At 41.3% G+C, this 18,702-nt stretch overlaps 1 protein-coding gene across 1 annotated transcript in view; it reads right to left on the reverse strand.

Moving 5' to 3' along the window:
* Positions 1-804: 804 nt before the first annotated feature.
* Positions 805-18,702, reverse strand: part of rtn4r (reticulon 4 receptor) — a 40,245-nt gene continuing 22,347 nt past the window's right edge. The window contains exon 2 of the mRNA XM_034118643.1: positions 805-2,870. Within this exon, the coding sequence (XP_033974534.1) occupies positions 1,489-2,870 (1,382 nt within the window). The 3' untranslated portion in view covers positions 805-1,488. The remainder of the gene's footprint in view (positions 2,871-18,702) is intronic.

Here is an 18,702-nt window from a genome sequence, read left to right on the forward strand (position 1 = left end):
AATTAATAAAGATCAAACGGAGGCATGATCATTTAATTTCATTAAGGACCAACATAAAATCAAAGTTAAAAAGGTTGTTTCATCAGTTGGAAAGAACAGGTGAAAAGTTCAAATGCTTAGTTAATAAAAGTAATTTATTTTCCCTTTATTCCTTTTCTTTATATCACTGCTGGTGAGGTCTTATCTGGAATGTGTCGAGCACTGTGATGCCATCGCCTGAAGAAGCTTAGGAGAACACAAACAAAATGGTGATGCTTCAGGTTTGGGATAGGGACAGATTTGACCCAACAATCCTAAAAACATTAAACATACCACAGTATGCTCACCATCTGTTGAGGAAGAAGATTTATTTTTGGCTAAAAAGTTTGTAAGTGAGACAGGCTACTAAAAGCTGTTGTCATTGCTCAATTCATATGGATTTAGGTACTAATTTTGAGCAGTTTTTCGTACTCAATCTTTGAATGTAGAGCGTTCTGATTCAGCTTATCTTAACCGCTTTAAAACAATAGCACCAGAAATGGAGCAGACAAATATCTTCCTATTTAATACAAGAAGTCTAGCAATTGTCTACTACTTTTGCCAGAAAATACTTTTTGAATTGTATTTTTTATTAATCTGTTGATTCTTTTTTATGATTATCTAGTAAATAAAATCGTTTTTTACAATGTTACCTCAATGTTTTGAAGGTGTTTGTCCTAGCAACAGCTCAAATCTTTTAAACCTTGAATTGTCAGAGCTATAAAAGAAAAGCTTTGAGTCCTTGACTCTTCCGTACTGGAAAATACCACACAATATCAAAACATCTACGAAATAAGAACTTTTATTCATAATATATTCATACTTGTACACAAGTAAAATAAAATGCATATCTATGGTTCCATTGCAATCTCCATACAAACTGACAGCATTCTTTTGGTAAATGATACCCATAAACCCTTTCTTTAATGAAAATAGAACTAAAATCAGGGGAGGTAAAACATTTGTTTTTATAAACATAAAAAAAACATAACATTACCCAACAAATGCATCACTTTGAATAAATAATGGGGGGAGATTGTTTATTTTCATTAAACCGACCCAACATTCTTTGTGTGCACTCCGTCTCTTATTTCCAGTATTTGTTTTTTTGTTTTTGTCTTCATTTTTTTCCATCTTCTGGTGGTCTAAGCAGTAAAAGCTTTTGAGAGGGGAAAAGGGAGAAGTCTCAGAAGTTTAGCTTGGACACAGTACATTTAAGTACATAGAGAACGAACAATTTTGGGCACCGATTCATTATATACATTAGATCTGTAGAGTTCTGTAAAGGCATCCATTTTGTTAAATGTACTCTAATGTCTTCATCATCATTGTTTGTCCTCGCACACGTTTGGTTAACGTGAAAACTCGCTTTTCAGTCACTGTCTGATGAAGATGTCACTGCATCTTCTGTTATCATTGTCATGAGCATCAACAATCTTTAGTCCTGTGTTCGGAGTGAGATCAGGAGTCCTAAGACATGGCTAGAGATATCCAGATCGTAGGAATGAAGAGAAAGCGCAGCACTTGCACAGTAGAAGCCCGGCCTTTAATGCAGTGGGCATCTGATTTGGGCTTTTTGGAACACTTCTTTTTCTTTTTGTTTGATGCTGTAGATGATTCCAAAGTGTCTATAAGATCAGGGTTTAGAGTTTCCAAAGACTTGTCCAGGGTGTTGGACAAGGTTCCCAGTGGTCCATCATTTTGCTTGTTCTGGGTCTCGTTTTTCGTTCTCTCTTGCTCCTTATATTTAGTCTTTGAAATGTTTTCCTTTTCCTTTAGGGGGTTGTTGGTAATTTGGCGGCTCTTGCCAGACAGGATAGAGGACTTGTCATTATCTCCAAGGCAACACCTGGGAATGGTCTCCCCGAGAGGATTTTCGGTGGAAGAGAATTTCCCTGACTGTCCCTTGGAGCTGAAAAGATTGGTCTGGATTTGAGGTGTTTCCACACACCCCTCCAGGTCTTCACTTTTCAGTCGTTTCAGGTCCTTTCCTGCAAGCAACTCAGGAACATTGCACTCCAACTCAGAGCTGGATCCTTTGAAACGTTTGAACCAGTCCCAAAGGGTCCTCGCTCGGCAGTCACAGATCCACTGGTTTCCGTTTAAACGCAAATATTGGAGAGACACCAGCGGATCCATGGTCTCTCCCGTCAAGACGGTGAGATTGTTGAAGAACAAGAACAGGGATTTCAGCTTACCAAGATCAGTAAAAACTCTTGGTTGGACATAGATAACCCTGTTCTGGTGTAGCAGCAGCCGATCCAGATTGATTAAGCCTCGAAACATGTTGTCTGTTACTATCTTGATCTTGTTATTGTGCAGATAGAGATAAGTGAGGTTGGCAAGGTCCAGAAAGGTGTCGTCATGCAGGGATAGAATGAAATTGTCCTGCAGGTAAAGGTACTGTAGGGAAAACATTCCTCGGAAAACCCCAACAGGGAGCTCTGACAGGCCACACCTGTGCAGGTGAAGGGTGTGCAGCTTAGTTAGGCCCCGGAAGGCTGTAGGGCTGATGGTACGGAGGTTACTGTTGTCTCCAATGTCCAGCTCCTCCAGTCTTTCCAAACCATAAAAGGCTCCAGCCTCAATATAGCTGATGTTGTTGGAGTAGAGCCAGAGAACAGTGAGATTGTGGCAGGAACTGAAGCTGGTGGACCTCACCACCGTTAGCTTGTTGCTCTGAAGGAATATCCGCTGGCTCCGCACTGGGATCTCAGTCGGGATGGCAAACAGTCCTTGTTGTTGGCAGGCCGTGGTGGGCTTGGGCTCACTGTAGCAGACACACTTGTCAGGGCAGCTGACAGTTTGAGGCACAAGGTTCAGCCACATCACCAGAAACAGGAGCCGCCCCCCTACAAAGACAGAGAAAAGACATCATCGGGTTAGTAAATCATGGATATTAATATTAAAAGTCACACTTCTAGTATAGAGGGAGTCTGTAGAAATAAATACATTTAGATCAGGATGTAATGTGCATAAACCCTTGAAAGAACCCAGTACATTTAAATCATACAATGAATTGAAGAATCAGTCTTATTTATAGCGTGAGGGTATCTTGCATAAAGTGTAGATAAAACAAATGTGTAGTTTTTGTTCCTTTTATTAATTTGACTGGGAACATTATGTCTTTATGAGCAAAATTCAATATGTGCCATTTAAGCAAATGACAATGAACACATCATCAAATCACATAATCACATTGTGTAGCGTACAACTCATTACAACAGAATAGGGAACCCTCTACATTATAGTGGTTCAGCATGTATTTGAACAGTGACGTTATTTGGATCTGGGGACACATCTCTTCCCTGCTGCCTCTGCTGACGTTAGGACCTGAACAGCTGAGAAGCAGCTGAGACTCATTTAAAATTAGGTAGGTGGCTTGTATGTGGAATCAGCTTGCTCTAATAGGGCAGACATAACTAATGGTGTTTTCAGCGTTCGTGAGGATGACATTCTGCCTGACGCTAGGAGATAAGCTTTCATGCCGGACTAAGAGATTGATGCCTGTAGTCAAAATGTAAAGAGGGGTCCATATGCCCCGCAAGAGTTTCCATTGCACAGCCATGATTGAAGCATTTTTTCTAAGTGCAGCATGAAGATGAGATATACAGGAGGTGTGGTAGCACTCAGAGCGAGGCTTGTAAAGATTATTGTATGTGTTGCCCTGAAGGCATCCATGTTTAAAATAGGGCCTATGCCGCATTTGCACGCATTAATTATTTCTGCTTGTCCTTTGCCATGGATCAGCATGCTACTCAGTGTCACGATAAGTGAAATGGACTGGATTACGGCATATGATCACTACCGACATCACACTGTACAGCTGTGGTAAGATGAAGTGCATCTATTTGGGCTTCACATTCCTTCATGTAAAAAATGATTGTGTCAAAGTGTCACAGGCCTGTGTAGTAGCAGCATATAATGGCAGGTATCTCTGAACCCTTTTCAGCTCCTGTCCTTCTTGAGAATGTCCATTCTTTGCTCCCATGCACATGTGAGGAATCCCTTGCCTTCAGGCTTGACAGGTAGCCAGGCTCTGGGAAATGCATGGGCCTTACTCAGCCTTCCCTCCACCCCAACTCTTCCTCTTCTCATTCCCCTGCAATGTATTGTGGTGCAGCTCATCTCTGGACCTTGTTAAACGGAGCTCTGGTGTGGCCTGACAGCAGCCCTCTGCTGCACTTTCCTTCCAATCTCCATGCTCAGCCGTCAGACTGCCACCGGAAAGCTGTCAAGACTTTCCACTGTTTCTGCATCGCAGCACTTTTCTCTCAGCACTGCCTAACAATAGCCATATTTTATCGCACAGCACACTTCGTGTATCTCCTCTGCCGTCTTCATTTTCCCCCCTTCTGCTGTCTATTCATTAGCAGGCTATTTCCACCCACGCGTTGCATGTCAAAGCTCGGTTTCCTCAGCCTTCGGCATAATATGTCTCGTCTTTGTTAGCATCTGTTGAATGACAGCGTAAGCGCCTCAATGTCATCAACTTCATCCCAATTATTTGTTGCTCATTATCAACATCTTCCCATCTGCATAACGCTGATTGCATTACCAGATGTTGCAAACAAATATCTGGGAGTTACCGCTTCCTGACATCTTTGTCACATTTAACAACATGTTCACATCACAAGTCTGAATACCTCTGCATGACTTCACAGTTACATCTCTCACCTTAAGCTCAAGAGCTTGTCTATCTATGTTCAGCTAATGTAAGATCGCTGTTCACAACATTGATCGAAAAACAATATTGGTTAACCCCTTTTGTTTTTCCATCACTACCTTGTTGTCTTTGCGTGGAAAAGAAACCGTTGCAAAGATTACACAAATAGGAAGTTATGTTTAGCTGTTTGTCCTCACAGCTGTTGTTGTCGACAAAAACTTAAACATCTCAAAATACAGCAACAAGGTAGTGGGCGAGAAAAAAATCCATTCTCTTATCGTCTTCTGCCAGCTTTGGTTTCAACGTTTAATCTTCCCCTATCTGACCGTGCCAGGGGGCCTCTCTTTTCTGAGAGCTATATTATTGTACAGTAGCAATCATCACTCTGTTAGAAAGCATACAAGACTCTTTGTTTCCTGCAGACTGACACTGTAGGCCCTTCAGCTTTCTGTACATCACCCTCTAAGTCTCCTCCAAGACAAGCATTCCTTTTACAATAGGAGCCTGACAATATATGGCAGGTTTACAAATTGCAGGCGGTACAGCTTCCCTGCTTAACTAATTTAATTGTCTGTCAAATGTAATACTCCAAATGAATGTGAGGCTGCTGAGGACAACCTGGTTAGGACATTACATCTGGCTAATATTGGTCCTCCACCCAAAATAAATTGGATATTGGCATCTGAGTGTCCCCAATGCTTGGTTAGAAAGGTAAAGCCAGCTCAAGGCATGACAATCAGAAAGACCTGCGATGAAACCTGTCTAGTCTTTCCTTAACAACTCAACACAAATAATTGCATTACTATGGATTAAGGAGAGTTTTGTCCCGTTGCAAAAAAGGAAGAATAAATACTGAGAGAGCAACATTTGAGCATGAAAGTAAATAAGTGTTGATAAATAATAAATACTGCTATCAGTGCTAGAGAAGCAGCTAGACAACGCTGCATTGAGTAGCAAAACAGAAAGATGCCCACAGGAGTGGAATGAGTCGGCGCAGACAGCTTTCTTTACTTATGTCATGAGCAAATCACTTAGCCAAACTATGTGCTCATTTGCAAGTGTCCCTGACATGTTTGGAGCCAGAAACTTTTAGCCCTTTTTTTTGTCTTATTGTGAAAATACAGCACACATTTCAACCGTTCCTCATGCTCTGAAACCCATAATGAACACAAAGGGCATGCTGGGACAGCACATTGAAGAGGGCCTCCGATTCATCACGGTGGCTTTACTTTGAAGGGCTGTGGATTGGGGAGGGATGGCTAACATGACAGTCTTATCCCCTTGGCCCAGAGTGGAAGTGATGTCTCTGTCAGAGATGAATCACAGCAGCTCTCCACAGGGACCTCGTGGCCTCTTTCCCAAATCATACATTATTGTGTTGCTCAGAGGCGGGCCTGTATTTATTACAGTCATGATCCTCTCGCTAAGGTCATGTGTCTAATGCAAATCCAGCCATGCATAAATAAATTGTGTTTTTTCATGTTGAAAGGAATAACTTAAACAAACTGTAAATGGTATGACAGTTGTATGAAGCCCGATGTTTGCACTAGCATTGCAGCTACACATGCCTTTTTGAACTGAGAGTAATATAGGGCAATAAACTAGTGCAGCATAGGTTGGAAACCTCATACACACACTTTTTATGAGAAGTAAACACAAATTCTTACTACTCTTTCCTTTGTTATAGAAATACCAAGTTTTAATGTTCATCAAAAACCTTGTCTGTTGTTTTGTTTTTTTCGGCATCAGAGATCCACTTTTTCCAAAGTGTGGCATTAATAGCTTATAGTTAGACAGATCGGTGACTGTGACTCTATTGTTTATTTAACAATTATTATCATCCTGTGTTTGTCTGTTTTGGATTTGTTGATTTTTGTTTTCTCTCTCAAGCCTGTCATCAAGGGCTGACTGTTCTGCTTCCTTCTGCTCTCCCTTCTGGTACTTATTGTCATTTTTCATTAAAAAACAAATGTGAATTGTGTTCAATCTTGCATTGCTCAAAATTAAATTGTGCATAACGCAACTAGTTAATAATGAAATGTTCATTAATCATACTAACCCAAAACCTCCGCAATGTTATCAACATTATAATACAGCCATTATTACTATGATTGGTTTATGTCATATACGAATATAAGAGGATTTAGATAATTGTGATAAGTCAGATATTTTCTCCTCAGACTAAATCCAATTTAAAACTGACAGATAAATTGTGAACAATGCGGAAACTGGAAACAAATGCATGTTTTCAACAGCAGCTAATGATAATTTGCATGTATTTGTATTCCACCAACTGTAAATCCTTTCCTTTGGAATACATCCCTAAATCGGTGCTCTACTTTCACTCAAGTAAAGTTTTTTTGAAAAAGTACTACTTTTGAAAGGGCAACATTACAGACTAGCCTACAGGTAAATGGCAAACCAGGAGAATTTAGGTTTTCATTGAAACTGTAATTTCTCCTTAGCCAGGGGGAAAAGTTCCATTAAAGAGAATAAATGCTCTTCACATTCAAGTGAATTGCAGAGGGATTGGTTTGCAGGGCCTGTTTATATGGAAAAGGTTGTGATCACAAGGCTACATTGACCTTTTTATGGATACCACATTTAGCCCATCACAGTGTTCAAAAGAACTACTTTTACTGGATTTTCTACAAAATTATTCTTACTTCATGGTCAAGTTATATTTGTATTCACTTGTACATTCCAGTCAATTTCAACCTTGATGCCATCTAATTTCACTCTCCAATGGTGTTCTCGCTACTGCTTGAATATGTTTGGAATGAAGAGTGCACAACCATTTTACTTTTGACTTGGCATAATGGGTTTATTATTGAAAAAGTTGGCTATACTTCTGTATCCCAGTGGAACCATGACTAATACACAAATGCACGGATGCACGCACACACACACACACACACACACACACACACACACACACACACACACACACACACACACACACACACACACACACACACACACACACACACACACACACACACACACACACACACACACACACACACACACACACACACAAATATAGATTTGTGTTTGCCATTACAGCAGTGATGAACCATATGCTATGATCTTAAATAAAGATGCACCCATCAGATCAAACAGGTTATTTAGGACATGATGGAGAGTGGAACTGGAGTCCCTTGGCTATCCATGGAGTGTTGCAGGGGCTTGTGGCTTCAGTATGCATACGAGGACACCATTAGAAGACGAACAGGGGGGACAGATGAGGTCCTGTTTGACACACATCTGACACAGCACTTGCCCAAACAGATGGCTCATGAATAACTGAGAGAACCGGAGGTCGGCCGACAGACAGAGAAGCAGAGCCAGGCAACAGCGTGTGTTTTGGAAAAAGAGGGTCTATGTATGTGCACATGGGAGTCTTCTTGTCTGAGAGAAAGGCAGAGGGCGGGCGATATCCTGACAGTGAGACAATGAACTTGCAATCAGAGGGCTGTCGGATCGAATCCCTGCTCGACTGGTGAACGATTGGAAGCGAAAGTGGAAGTGAAGAGTTCTCCCTTGCAACAACTGACATTAAATTACCATCGACCCCTGAGTGAAGTATACTGACCTCCCAGCTGCTCAAATCTGCCCTCAGCAGGATATCAGTCGGGACTGTGTAATGCTCAACATTTACAAACTGTTGTTGCTGTGCTCAGTGGTGCTGAATAACTTGAAGAAGTATATTTACTTAAGTACTACTGTATATGAATATACAGTATTTAAGAACTTTTGTATTGCACTTCTATCAAATTTGCAGTGGGGAACTTGACAGTTTCTATTGCACAATTTCTGTTTTATATGCCAAGGATGAAAAACCTAAGCAATTTCCCCTGAAAACAATTCTCAGACTGGACAAAGCTCCGACAAAAAACACAGGAAACATTGTTCAACAGTTTTTCACAGGCTGTGTAGGACTCCTAATCACGATTAAACAGTATATGACCTGTAAAACTGGCAAAGTGTCCCCTTAAGTAAAGCATGGATGCTTCTTACACCACTGACTGAATATATGGGCACCATTCCTACCACTATCAATCAACGTAGTTGCTTAAATGGCAATGCTATTTCTTCTTAGTTGCATTTAAAGAAAGTTGAAATAGAGTTAGGTATGCTTAAACGGCACTACAAAGGATTCATTGTCGTGTGGTGGCAAAGCGCCACTGGATTAGGGGGCAAAAATGGCTCATTTCTCACAACTGCATTGCATAGTTGGCAGCAAACCAAGTAGCTCTCAGTGCTGCTTCAGCTCACTACACGGAAAGGGTTGGGAGTCAAGTCTACCCTTGAGTTTATGCAGAAAGGCTTAAATCTAGCTTTGTTCCCGCCTCCACATGTCACAGACATGGGCAATTTTCACATGGGAAAGCATGTAAAATGCATCATTTAAGTATTGTAAAATAATGCAGGCATCCGCAGAGCATGAGTGTGTGGGGGTGTCCAGATGCACTCTTCAGGCCTCAGAGGAGCAGGAATTTGGAATGTCCTACTTTGGGGTTTTGTACCGTGCCGTCTGCCAGTAGTGCAGCCAAGCATTTTTGCTTAACAGAGTGTATAAAGCTTTATCTTATCTACACATGGCTGGAGAGAAAATAAATGAGGGTAGCTACAACAGTACATGCCCCATGTGTTTTCGTGTTGTTTAGCTCTGAGGCAGATTTTAGCACAGGTGTTAACAACAATTTAGGAGGCATACTTTTTAGTTGTTCTTTAACACAGAATGTGTCATCCTCCTCCTAGTACTTTAGAGGATTTGTGGGAAAATCTGTCATGCAAAGAAATACACAGAAACTGCTTCCTATTTGTTGGCACTTGAAGTACCCAAACCAAGTGTTTCAGCTGTACTGTAGGGAGTGTTTGCTTGGTTCTTTGTTGTTGTATGTATTATGTACAGTAGAGTGTGAACTACAGGAGAGCCAGAAAGAGAAACATGACAAATGTTTGGTGGTCTCTAAAATGTTTGTTCCATGCATTTCAGTTTTTCTATGTCTTCATCATCATGGATTGTGGGTAAAGGCTGCCATTGATGTATGATTGATTCATATGGGTTATTCATCATGTATTCACTCTAATAAAGATACTGGCATATATGCTCTTATCTTGCCAATGCCATTAAAGCGTGGGCATGTATATAAAAAAACTGAAATGACATGAACTCAAAGGTCAGAAGAAACAGTGTTGTTAGTCACACACAGTCCGTGGAAAAATAGCCATTATTACTTCCTTTGTTATGAAGTCAGCAGAATACTAAAATATATGTCAAAAAGAAACTAAGAAAGTTACTTTTGAGCAAGAAAGATCTGTATGTCCAGAGAAGAAAAAGAATAGTCAGTCTTTCATTGATGTGAAAATATAAGGTAATTGTATGTCTTACTACCGCTACAAAATTGAAATAGTCAAAAGTGAGTAAAGTTCATTTAAATTGATTGTTTTGATAATAGTGACTCAAAATGCTTAAAAAAAAGCCAACAGAAAATATTGTTTCCTTTGAATCAGTAATTGGTTTAAGTCTATTATGTCTTTACGCCTCTGCCTTCTGGCATTTCTTGTTTGCACTCCAGTCACTGTTATAATGTAATCAAATATTGAGTTATTGTTTAACGTCAGTACACATTGATGTAACTGAATTTGATAAGTGGCGTTAATTCTAACAATATGTGTGTAAGATAGTTATGACTCAGAGAAAAAGGGGAGTATCATATTTTGAATGAAGTCCTTACCTTTCATTTATTTAAAAAAAACATGATTCACCACTCCTACAACCGGTCCCTCACGCAGTTCTGGGGTTATCGTGTCAACAATTTGAAAAGGGGAGGATTGTGAGCCTCCTCACAGTTAATCCACTGCACTGGCCCTAAACCAAATGAAGCATAATGAATCACTGCTGTATTATCTCAAAATGAAACTGGGCCCAGTAAATATTGGATGATAGCCACAGAAAGTGCTTACACCTCCTCATGTGAAGAGTCACCTGGAGAGGGAGACATCAGTGACAGCACCCACAGGCAGGCTAGTATATTTGGGCAAGATGAGAAGCACATTGAGGTGGCCTGAGCAGAAAACATGCTGTTGGTTACCCCGTTTAATGTCATTTTGGCCTGTCTTTGCTGCAGGCATAGATTGGCTCTCAGAGAATGGTCCATTCTGTTTTCCAGGCCTGGAAGTGCAGCGGGTGCAAACATTATCCACTCCACATCTCTCTGACAGCTTCATTACTACAAAATCCCTGTGTTTGGCAGCAGCCCTCTTAGACTGGCACTTGTTGTGCTTGTCGAAGAGAAACTAGCTACTGATAAAGTGTTGTGTTTGTGTGAGTTACAATTGGGGAAAAAATACATCAAAAAAGGACTTAATCTTTGACCAGTCTAGACTAAACAAAAGTCATTCTGTGAGAAATCCATTTAGTTGGTTTGGAAAATTGCTGTGTAGAAAAGTGTAGCTTAAGGGGAAACAAAAAAAGGATTTCTAAGCCGCCAGCACCTTTGCTGCTTTGTTCTTCACATGGATGCTCTACTTAAGCTTGAATGCCTTTTAGCCCGGGATAGAAACATTTGCAAGCACACACATTAATCATTCCAAGGTTAGGCATAGGTGAATGTACTCTACAGTACAGAGTGGTATTTTGAGTTGGCAGATTTCTTATCAATGTGAACAGACACTGAAGGATACAGGTAGATCCACTGCCTGAGGCGAGAGGCAGGGACATTTCTTTAAAAGACAGACCATTATTGACGCCTTTTTACAGCAATAATGTGTCATCTAACCTTTATCACTCTTCTCCAGTTTCGCGATACTGGCACTCTGCTGGATTGGCCAGCTGACTGTGCAGACTGGCTGCAAATGAGTCATCTGCAATCACCTCAGACTGACTGACAGTGCATGCCCAGAAAGGCATGCTTTAGCCAGCAAGTGTGGCTACAAAGAACCACTGAACTACTCTTTACTGAAGGGGATACAATGTATACTTGGCCATGTCATTGCACAAATGTAAATATAAATTAATTGAAAAGCATATATATCCAAACCCATTGATAGAAAGAGAGGAAAGCCCTTTCATGAAAAGTAAAAAGTGGAAGAGGTGAGCTGTCACTATGACAATAGGTATTTAAAGCTGCTAAAATCCTTATTTTTATATTGCCAATGGATAATATCAATGTGTGACTATTTCGAAGGCTTTGCTCATTTTGACAAGCCCATTATGATAATAATAATAAATTTAATTCATATAGCGCTTCTCATCTGCCAAGACAAATCTCGAAGCACTTCACAACAAAGGACACTGATAACTTTTGAGAGATAAAAAATAAATAAAAAGTTAAAGAATAAATAATACATAATACATGAAAATATATATATATTTTTAAATAAATAAAAAATAAATAAAATAAAAGTCAGAGATAGCGATAAAAACGGCAGTACTCCCGGTGTACCATGAAAACAGTTTATTGGAAAGCCTGCCGAAAGAAGAGGGTCTTAAGGCCGGTTTTGAAGACCTCGGTGGAAGGGGCAGATCTCAGCTGATCTGGGAGGGAGTTCCAGAGGCGAGGGGCGAATGAGCAGAAGGCTCGGTCTCCCATTATTCGGAGACATGGGCGGGGGATGTAAAGAAGAGTAGCGTGGCAGGAGCGGAGAGAGCGGGTAGATGTCTGTGTACCGCTGAGGTCACAGAGGTATTGTCCATTCAGGGCTTTGTAAGTCAGGAGCAGAACCTTAAACTGGATCCTGTAGTGGACTGGGAGCCAGTGTAGTTGGGCAAGTATGGGGGTTATGTGTGCGAACCTTTTTGCGAACTCTTTGTGAGAACTCTGGCTGTGCTGTTCTGGACAAGTTGCAGGCGGTTGATGGATTTGGCTGGGAGACCGGAGAGGAGTGCATTGCAATAATCTAGTCTTGAGAAGACGAGTGCATGAACCAGTTTTTTGGTGTCATCAATTGAGAGTGAGGGCTTCAGTCGGGAAATATTTTTTCAGGTGAAAGAAAGAGGTCTTGGTGATATGTTTGATGTGGGCTTGGAAAGACAGAGTGGAGTCAAACCTTACACCGAGGTTGGTGACAACAGAGGAGAGAGAAATGAGCTGACCATCAAGGGAGGGGCTGATGTTGGCGGCCTTGGCAAGCTGGTCGGTGGTGCCTATCAGGATTATTTATTTAAATCTTTAATACAATAAAATGTACCATTCTGTGACTGTTTGGCAGTTTTAAAATGTTTCAAATATTTTGCTGTACATTCTCAAGGATGTCAATCTATGTCTAGTATTATTTAGATAACTAAACAAGAAACAAAGAAATGTATTTCTTAAAACAGCCTGTATTACATTGGTTGTGCAGAAGTGAGTTTTGCAGATAATTATCACAGTAATGCAGACAGAATACAATGAAAGATGGATGAGATGGATGACTTCAATGAGGTGGGCAGGTGACACCTACTTTGCAGTTTGTGGTGACTGACCTGCTTGTTGTTGTGCGTTTGGTATTTACATGGTTTATTTCATCACATCAGAATGTCAGCATGTTTAATGTCACAACTGACATTTATGGCATATTCAATTGCTTCATCTCACACGACACATGCTCTCAATCTCCATCTCATATGGTAGCCATTAGTTATCCATTATCCCAAACAATGACTATTTAATTTATTTTTGCTCGCCGTGCATGACTCATCGGATTCGCAGTGGCAGGAATACAGAGACATAATATGCCTTAAAGCATCTGTAAGAAATCGCTAGAGGGAGAAAGACGTCCTTAGATTAGCAGAATATGAAAATAATATATTAGGGTCATCATTGTGCAAGCGTTAACTCTGGCCAGCTTTCTTGTAGATCCATCTATTTTGGATGTGTAGGCAGCCCTGGAGGCATGTTGACCTGAAAAAGACAAACCTCTCCCTGCCTTTCATCTTTTTTGAGTCAGTTCTTGAAACCAAATGTGTTAGGGCCAATAATACGAGGCCTACTTCTGCTGTTCTGCTCTGTAACAAGAGCAGAGTTCCCATCAGTGTATTGCTCCTATCCCATTGAATTTATTTTTTACAACTTGCGAAATAGTACAGTAAATGGGCTCTGTTGGGATTTGTTGCACAATGGAAACTAAGAATCTGGTAAATATGTGCGGAGGCCAGAATACCCTCTGTGAGCGTATGTAGGTGGGTTTTTGACATCAGTGAGGTATAGGATCTCATATCTTCCCCTGCCTCCACATGTATCTGATTCATTCTCGATGCTAGACCTTCCACATGAACCCAGAGCATGCGAAAACTGCAGCTTTGAAACTGAATTTGGCCAGCCTCTGTTGACTCATATATACTGTATGAACTGTATCTTAAAGCAAAGCAGAGAATAAAAGCATACTTTAAGATCTCTATTCTAAGAATTAAAGAGAAATGAAAATCATTGCAGAACGCAGGCTAAAAATGAAACAGCAATTGAGTCGGGGTTATAGGATCGAATTGGGTGGGCTTGCATAGCACTCAAAATACTAAGGATGAATCCTTACAGCAGCTGCCTGCGGTTTAAATCCGACTCTTTGCCATTTATCGATGTTGTCTACTTTATCTCTCTCCCTTTTCTACCCATATTTGGTTGCACTATCAAATTAAGGCAAAAAGCCCTTCCCCCAAAAAAAGAAAGTACTCAAAATATATAAAGAATAAGGTGAAGAAGAAATATTGAGGATACTCTTAAAATGGAGTATAAGCCAGAAAGTGACACACCGGAGTAAGACATCAATTTCATATCAAGGTTTTAGGTGGGCAAGCTTTCCAAACTTCGATTTATCAACCATTGCTTTGAGTCCTCTCCAGGAGTGGGCGGCCATCTGCTCCTGTTTTCCCTTACCAAAACGTATAAGACAGAGCATCCTCTGAGAATCAAACAGCGAGTCTGCAATCTCATCTTTCGACAAGGGATCGGGCACAAACTGACTGCAGGATCTCTGCAGTGCACCACAGCAAAGGCACACTTGGTGACTTTGGGAGCTCTATCCGCCTCCCATTTGTATTCCTCTTTTAGTTTCACCAGTTAAGAGTTAAGGGAATTGGAAAATGGGCCCTTACAGCAGATATTTTCCTGAGGGACATTCTCACTTGTACCTCACCTTACCCCCCCAAAAAAGAAAACGCAATGGCTTTGGCCCTGTTGGTTTAATAAGCCCACTTCAGAGAGGTTCTTAGTAAGCGCTCCCTCCTTTGAAAGAATGAAAGGAGAAGGACTTGTGCATTATTTACCACCCGCCTCAGAACCGCTGCACCATGCGCAGACAAAGAGGCCTACTGCAGGAAAATAGATTTTTCTGCAGAGGAGCTCAGATGAGGAGGATATAGGGAGGATAGAAAACAGAAAAAGAGGGGAGACAAACTGAGAGACATTAGGAACATTCCCACCAAGCCAAGCCCAGAATCAGTTGAATGTGTTTGCACAGGCCTGTCTGCTATCTCCTCCTCTCCCTCCCTGTTGGCCTGATAAGGGCAGTACTTTACATCAGAGGCATCCACGGATCAGTCACCTTTTCACCGCAAAGGTCGAACGCTGGCCTAAAGCTCGGTTCATGCTGCGAAGTCATCATTCCTGCCCTTTATCTCCCAGGTGAGGGATGATCCAAGACTGAGTGCCATGCCAGTCTGCCCCCAATATGCCCTCTAATCCCTTTCAACATCTCTCGCTCACCTCCTTGGGCTGCATCCAGAGAGATAGTAGGAGAGCTGGTGACGTGAGTGCCAAACACCTCAGAGCCGGGCGGCCATCAGATAAGACCAGTGTAGTCCAATAGTAGCAAGTCGTCACGGCGGCGCGGTCGTATGTGAGTTTGTTGGTCACGCTATCACCAAACACCCCTTGCATCTTAACAAGTTAGCCCCAAGATGTGCTGAATGGATAAACACATCAGCATATGGCAAACACCTGGGACTTAACCATACCTCCCAGAACACAAAAAAATCCCTGTCTGCATCACTTCCCTGGATTTAAACACACTTATTTCTATATTTGCAAGTGTATGTGTGTATCGCTGCTGTAGTCCTAAAATGACTTAAGCACTGTAAGTGATGCGCTGGCGCAATTTGCGCATCGTTGTACTGTGGGACGACCCAACTGACAAGACTCACTGGTTTGCTGCCTGGGTAATGAGTCATTCCAGCCCTGGAGAAAAACAATCTGGTATTTTAAACCGCATCCTTCAGCTGTTCCTTCCTCCCAGGAGCTCCAGCTTGTAAGCTGTTGGTGGCTTGTAAAATGCATGTCATTTATTGTGCTTGTGTTTGAATAATACACATGCAGTAGAGTGCTTTTATTGCCACTTTTGGTCTATCCATGCCCTACCGTGTTAAGACTTAAGGATTTTTTCCATCTACCTATGTGTGTCATTTTCAGAAGCAAAGCAGCACACGACAAGCATGTACAGTAAGTGTTGATTCATAAAACATGTGGGAAAAATGTATGAAAATACAAACAACTAAATAGATTATATCAACAGCGTGGGGCCTCATCTTGCGGAGGGGGCCTCATCTTATGCGAAAATGCGGCGCAATTATGCGCCTCTAACCCTAACCCTAACCCTAACCCCCCGTCCCCCCCGTCGCGACACATGAGTGATGACTTGTGTACAGACCCGGGGGGCCTCATGGAACACCTTTGCATTTGGTGCAGCCCTGTGTATAGCTCTTCAGCAGCTAACTTATAACTGGAACAGAGAATAATGATTAACTTTGTTAACTCAATACTAGTCATCTGATCTGTAACATTTTTGTTATTATACTTTTCATGAAGAGAAAAAATATCATCCATCAAACCCTCCATCAAAATATCTGTACTCAGGCTAAAACAAAAATGTATAATCCACAATTTACTGGATGTACATTTCTAAAGTGTATTGTATTGTTATTACTGATTATTTACAGTATAAGCAGCCAATTTAATGTTGTCGATGTTTTTGATTGAGCTATTTTACATATCACTTGGTGATTTAATCGATAACAAAGTACCATATTCAAAGTTGAACATGTGTTTTTTACATATCAAGGTTCCTTGATAATTGTTTTAAATATTTGTTGTTTTCAAAATCTCAACATAAGTTGGAACTGATACTTCTAACACAGAAGTTTTCAAAGTGGAAGCTGGGCCTCCCAAGGGTAGCTCAAACAGTTGGCTCAGTGAATAGAAATGAAACATATTACATTAACTTTAGTTAAAGAAGATCTCATGGAATAGCCAAACCCTAATTGTCTGTGATTTGGTTAAAGAGATAGTTTAGAGACACAGTAGTTCTGCGGTATTTTATGCTTTTCCCGATCAAGTGCCCTAGGACAGACCTTTTGTACGTCTTGTCTGTAGTCTGAAGATATGTTAAGCAGCAATACTAGGCTTGCTTGGCTGTATTATCTATAGATAATCAAGTAACATAATTTTGATGATATGCGTCTAGGGTTTGTACAATACTAAGAAAGAAAACTAAGGTGCCCTAACACGTCACTTGCACAATTTATTTTGCATTATTTATGTTTTTTTCTATATATATCTTAACCATATTGAGTGTTACACAGTTTGAGGTGCCTGGGATTTAAATGTGTATTACCTTCATAGCTACGCTGCAGTTATTGTGTAAATAAAACCCTTGAATCTTAAATCCTATTACCCACTGATATTTGGTAAAGGACTTGTTGAAAGAAGCCATTGGTTTTTCCAATTACATGCTCTGATAGATTGTTTATGTTAACTTGTTTGGCAGAATGTCAGTGTGATGTAATTGTATTAGTTGACAGTTTGCACATGTGCCTCTTCACATTATGCATCGTTTTCTGACAGAGTATGACACGCCGCCCTGACAAGAAACAAGAAAGAAACAGTCAGCATAGGATGAAATCCCCTCCTGATCCCCTCTTATATGAAAACCTCTAAAGTCTTGTCGTCGCGTCTGCATTCTGCTTAGAGAGGCGCTAGCGTTCTGCCGCACCACCTGAGCAGCCATCATTTGACAGCAGGGATTTCAATCATTCTGCTGAGCTCGTAACCCCGTCTGCAACACCGCCTCCTCAATACTCCCAACGCAGCCACTGTCATGCTAATTTACTGGTCCACACTGATGGGAGCACTCACGTTTTAGAGCTTCCTCATAGACCCCATCATTGGCTGGCAATTCAAGTTATGCACGGTTTTATACAATAGCACAAAAGGCTATAATTCTTTGCACTCTCCTTGGGAAAATCGACATAAGACAACAGTGCGTGGTTTAGAAGAAGAATCGGAGGGATGAAACCCTCTATGGTCACACATGCAGAGCACACAGCACACACAGTGACATGTGTTCTCTGCTTTTAACCCATCCTAGTACCAGGAGTCTAGTACTAGGAGCAGTGGGCAGCTATTGTACAGCGCCCGGGGAGCAATGGGAGTGAGGGGGGAAGGGTGCCTTGCTCAAGGGCACCACGGCAGGGCAGGAGGTGAACTGGGACCTCTCCAAGTAGCAGTCCACACTCCATACTTAAGTCTGGTCGGGGACTTGAACCGGCGACCCTACAGCTCACAGTCCAAGCCCCTACTACTGAGCCACTGCCGGAGCACACATGTCTTCCAAAGAGAATACCTTCTAGGCAGAAAACAGTGCGAGTTACTTACAGTGCATGTGGCTTCACATGTACACCAGTGCATTTCTACAGGGCATATAGAAATAGATGTGCTGCAACTGATGTGGTTAACAATAGATTATGTTTGCTCTTCCACTTTTGTTGGCTATATCTATTGCAAACTGCCTGCGGTAAAGTAGAATAAACAAGAAAACAGAGGCTCTGTGTCTACTGCGGGCTACAAATCATGCTCCCACAGATTATCATTAGTCTCACCAGCCAGAAGAAAGCAAGGCTAGCGGTCTGAGCACAAATGTAGTCATAAAGAAGAGCAAGAAATCACAGCGTGCCTGTTTTACCTTTTTGTGTGATTCCAAGCCAACCAATAGAACACCCGCATAGGCTAATCTGTACACCATATCCAAAAGGCTCGGCATGA

Source organism: Trematomus bernacchii, unplaced genomic scaffold, assembly GCF_902827165.1.
Source record: "Trematomus bernacchii unplaced genomic scaffold, fTreBer1.1, whole genome shotgun sequence".
In the NCBI taxonomy this organism is placed as follows: Eukaryota; Metazoa; Chordata; class Actinopteri; order Perciformes; family Nototheniidae; genus Trematomus; species Trematomus bernacchii.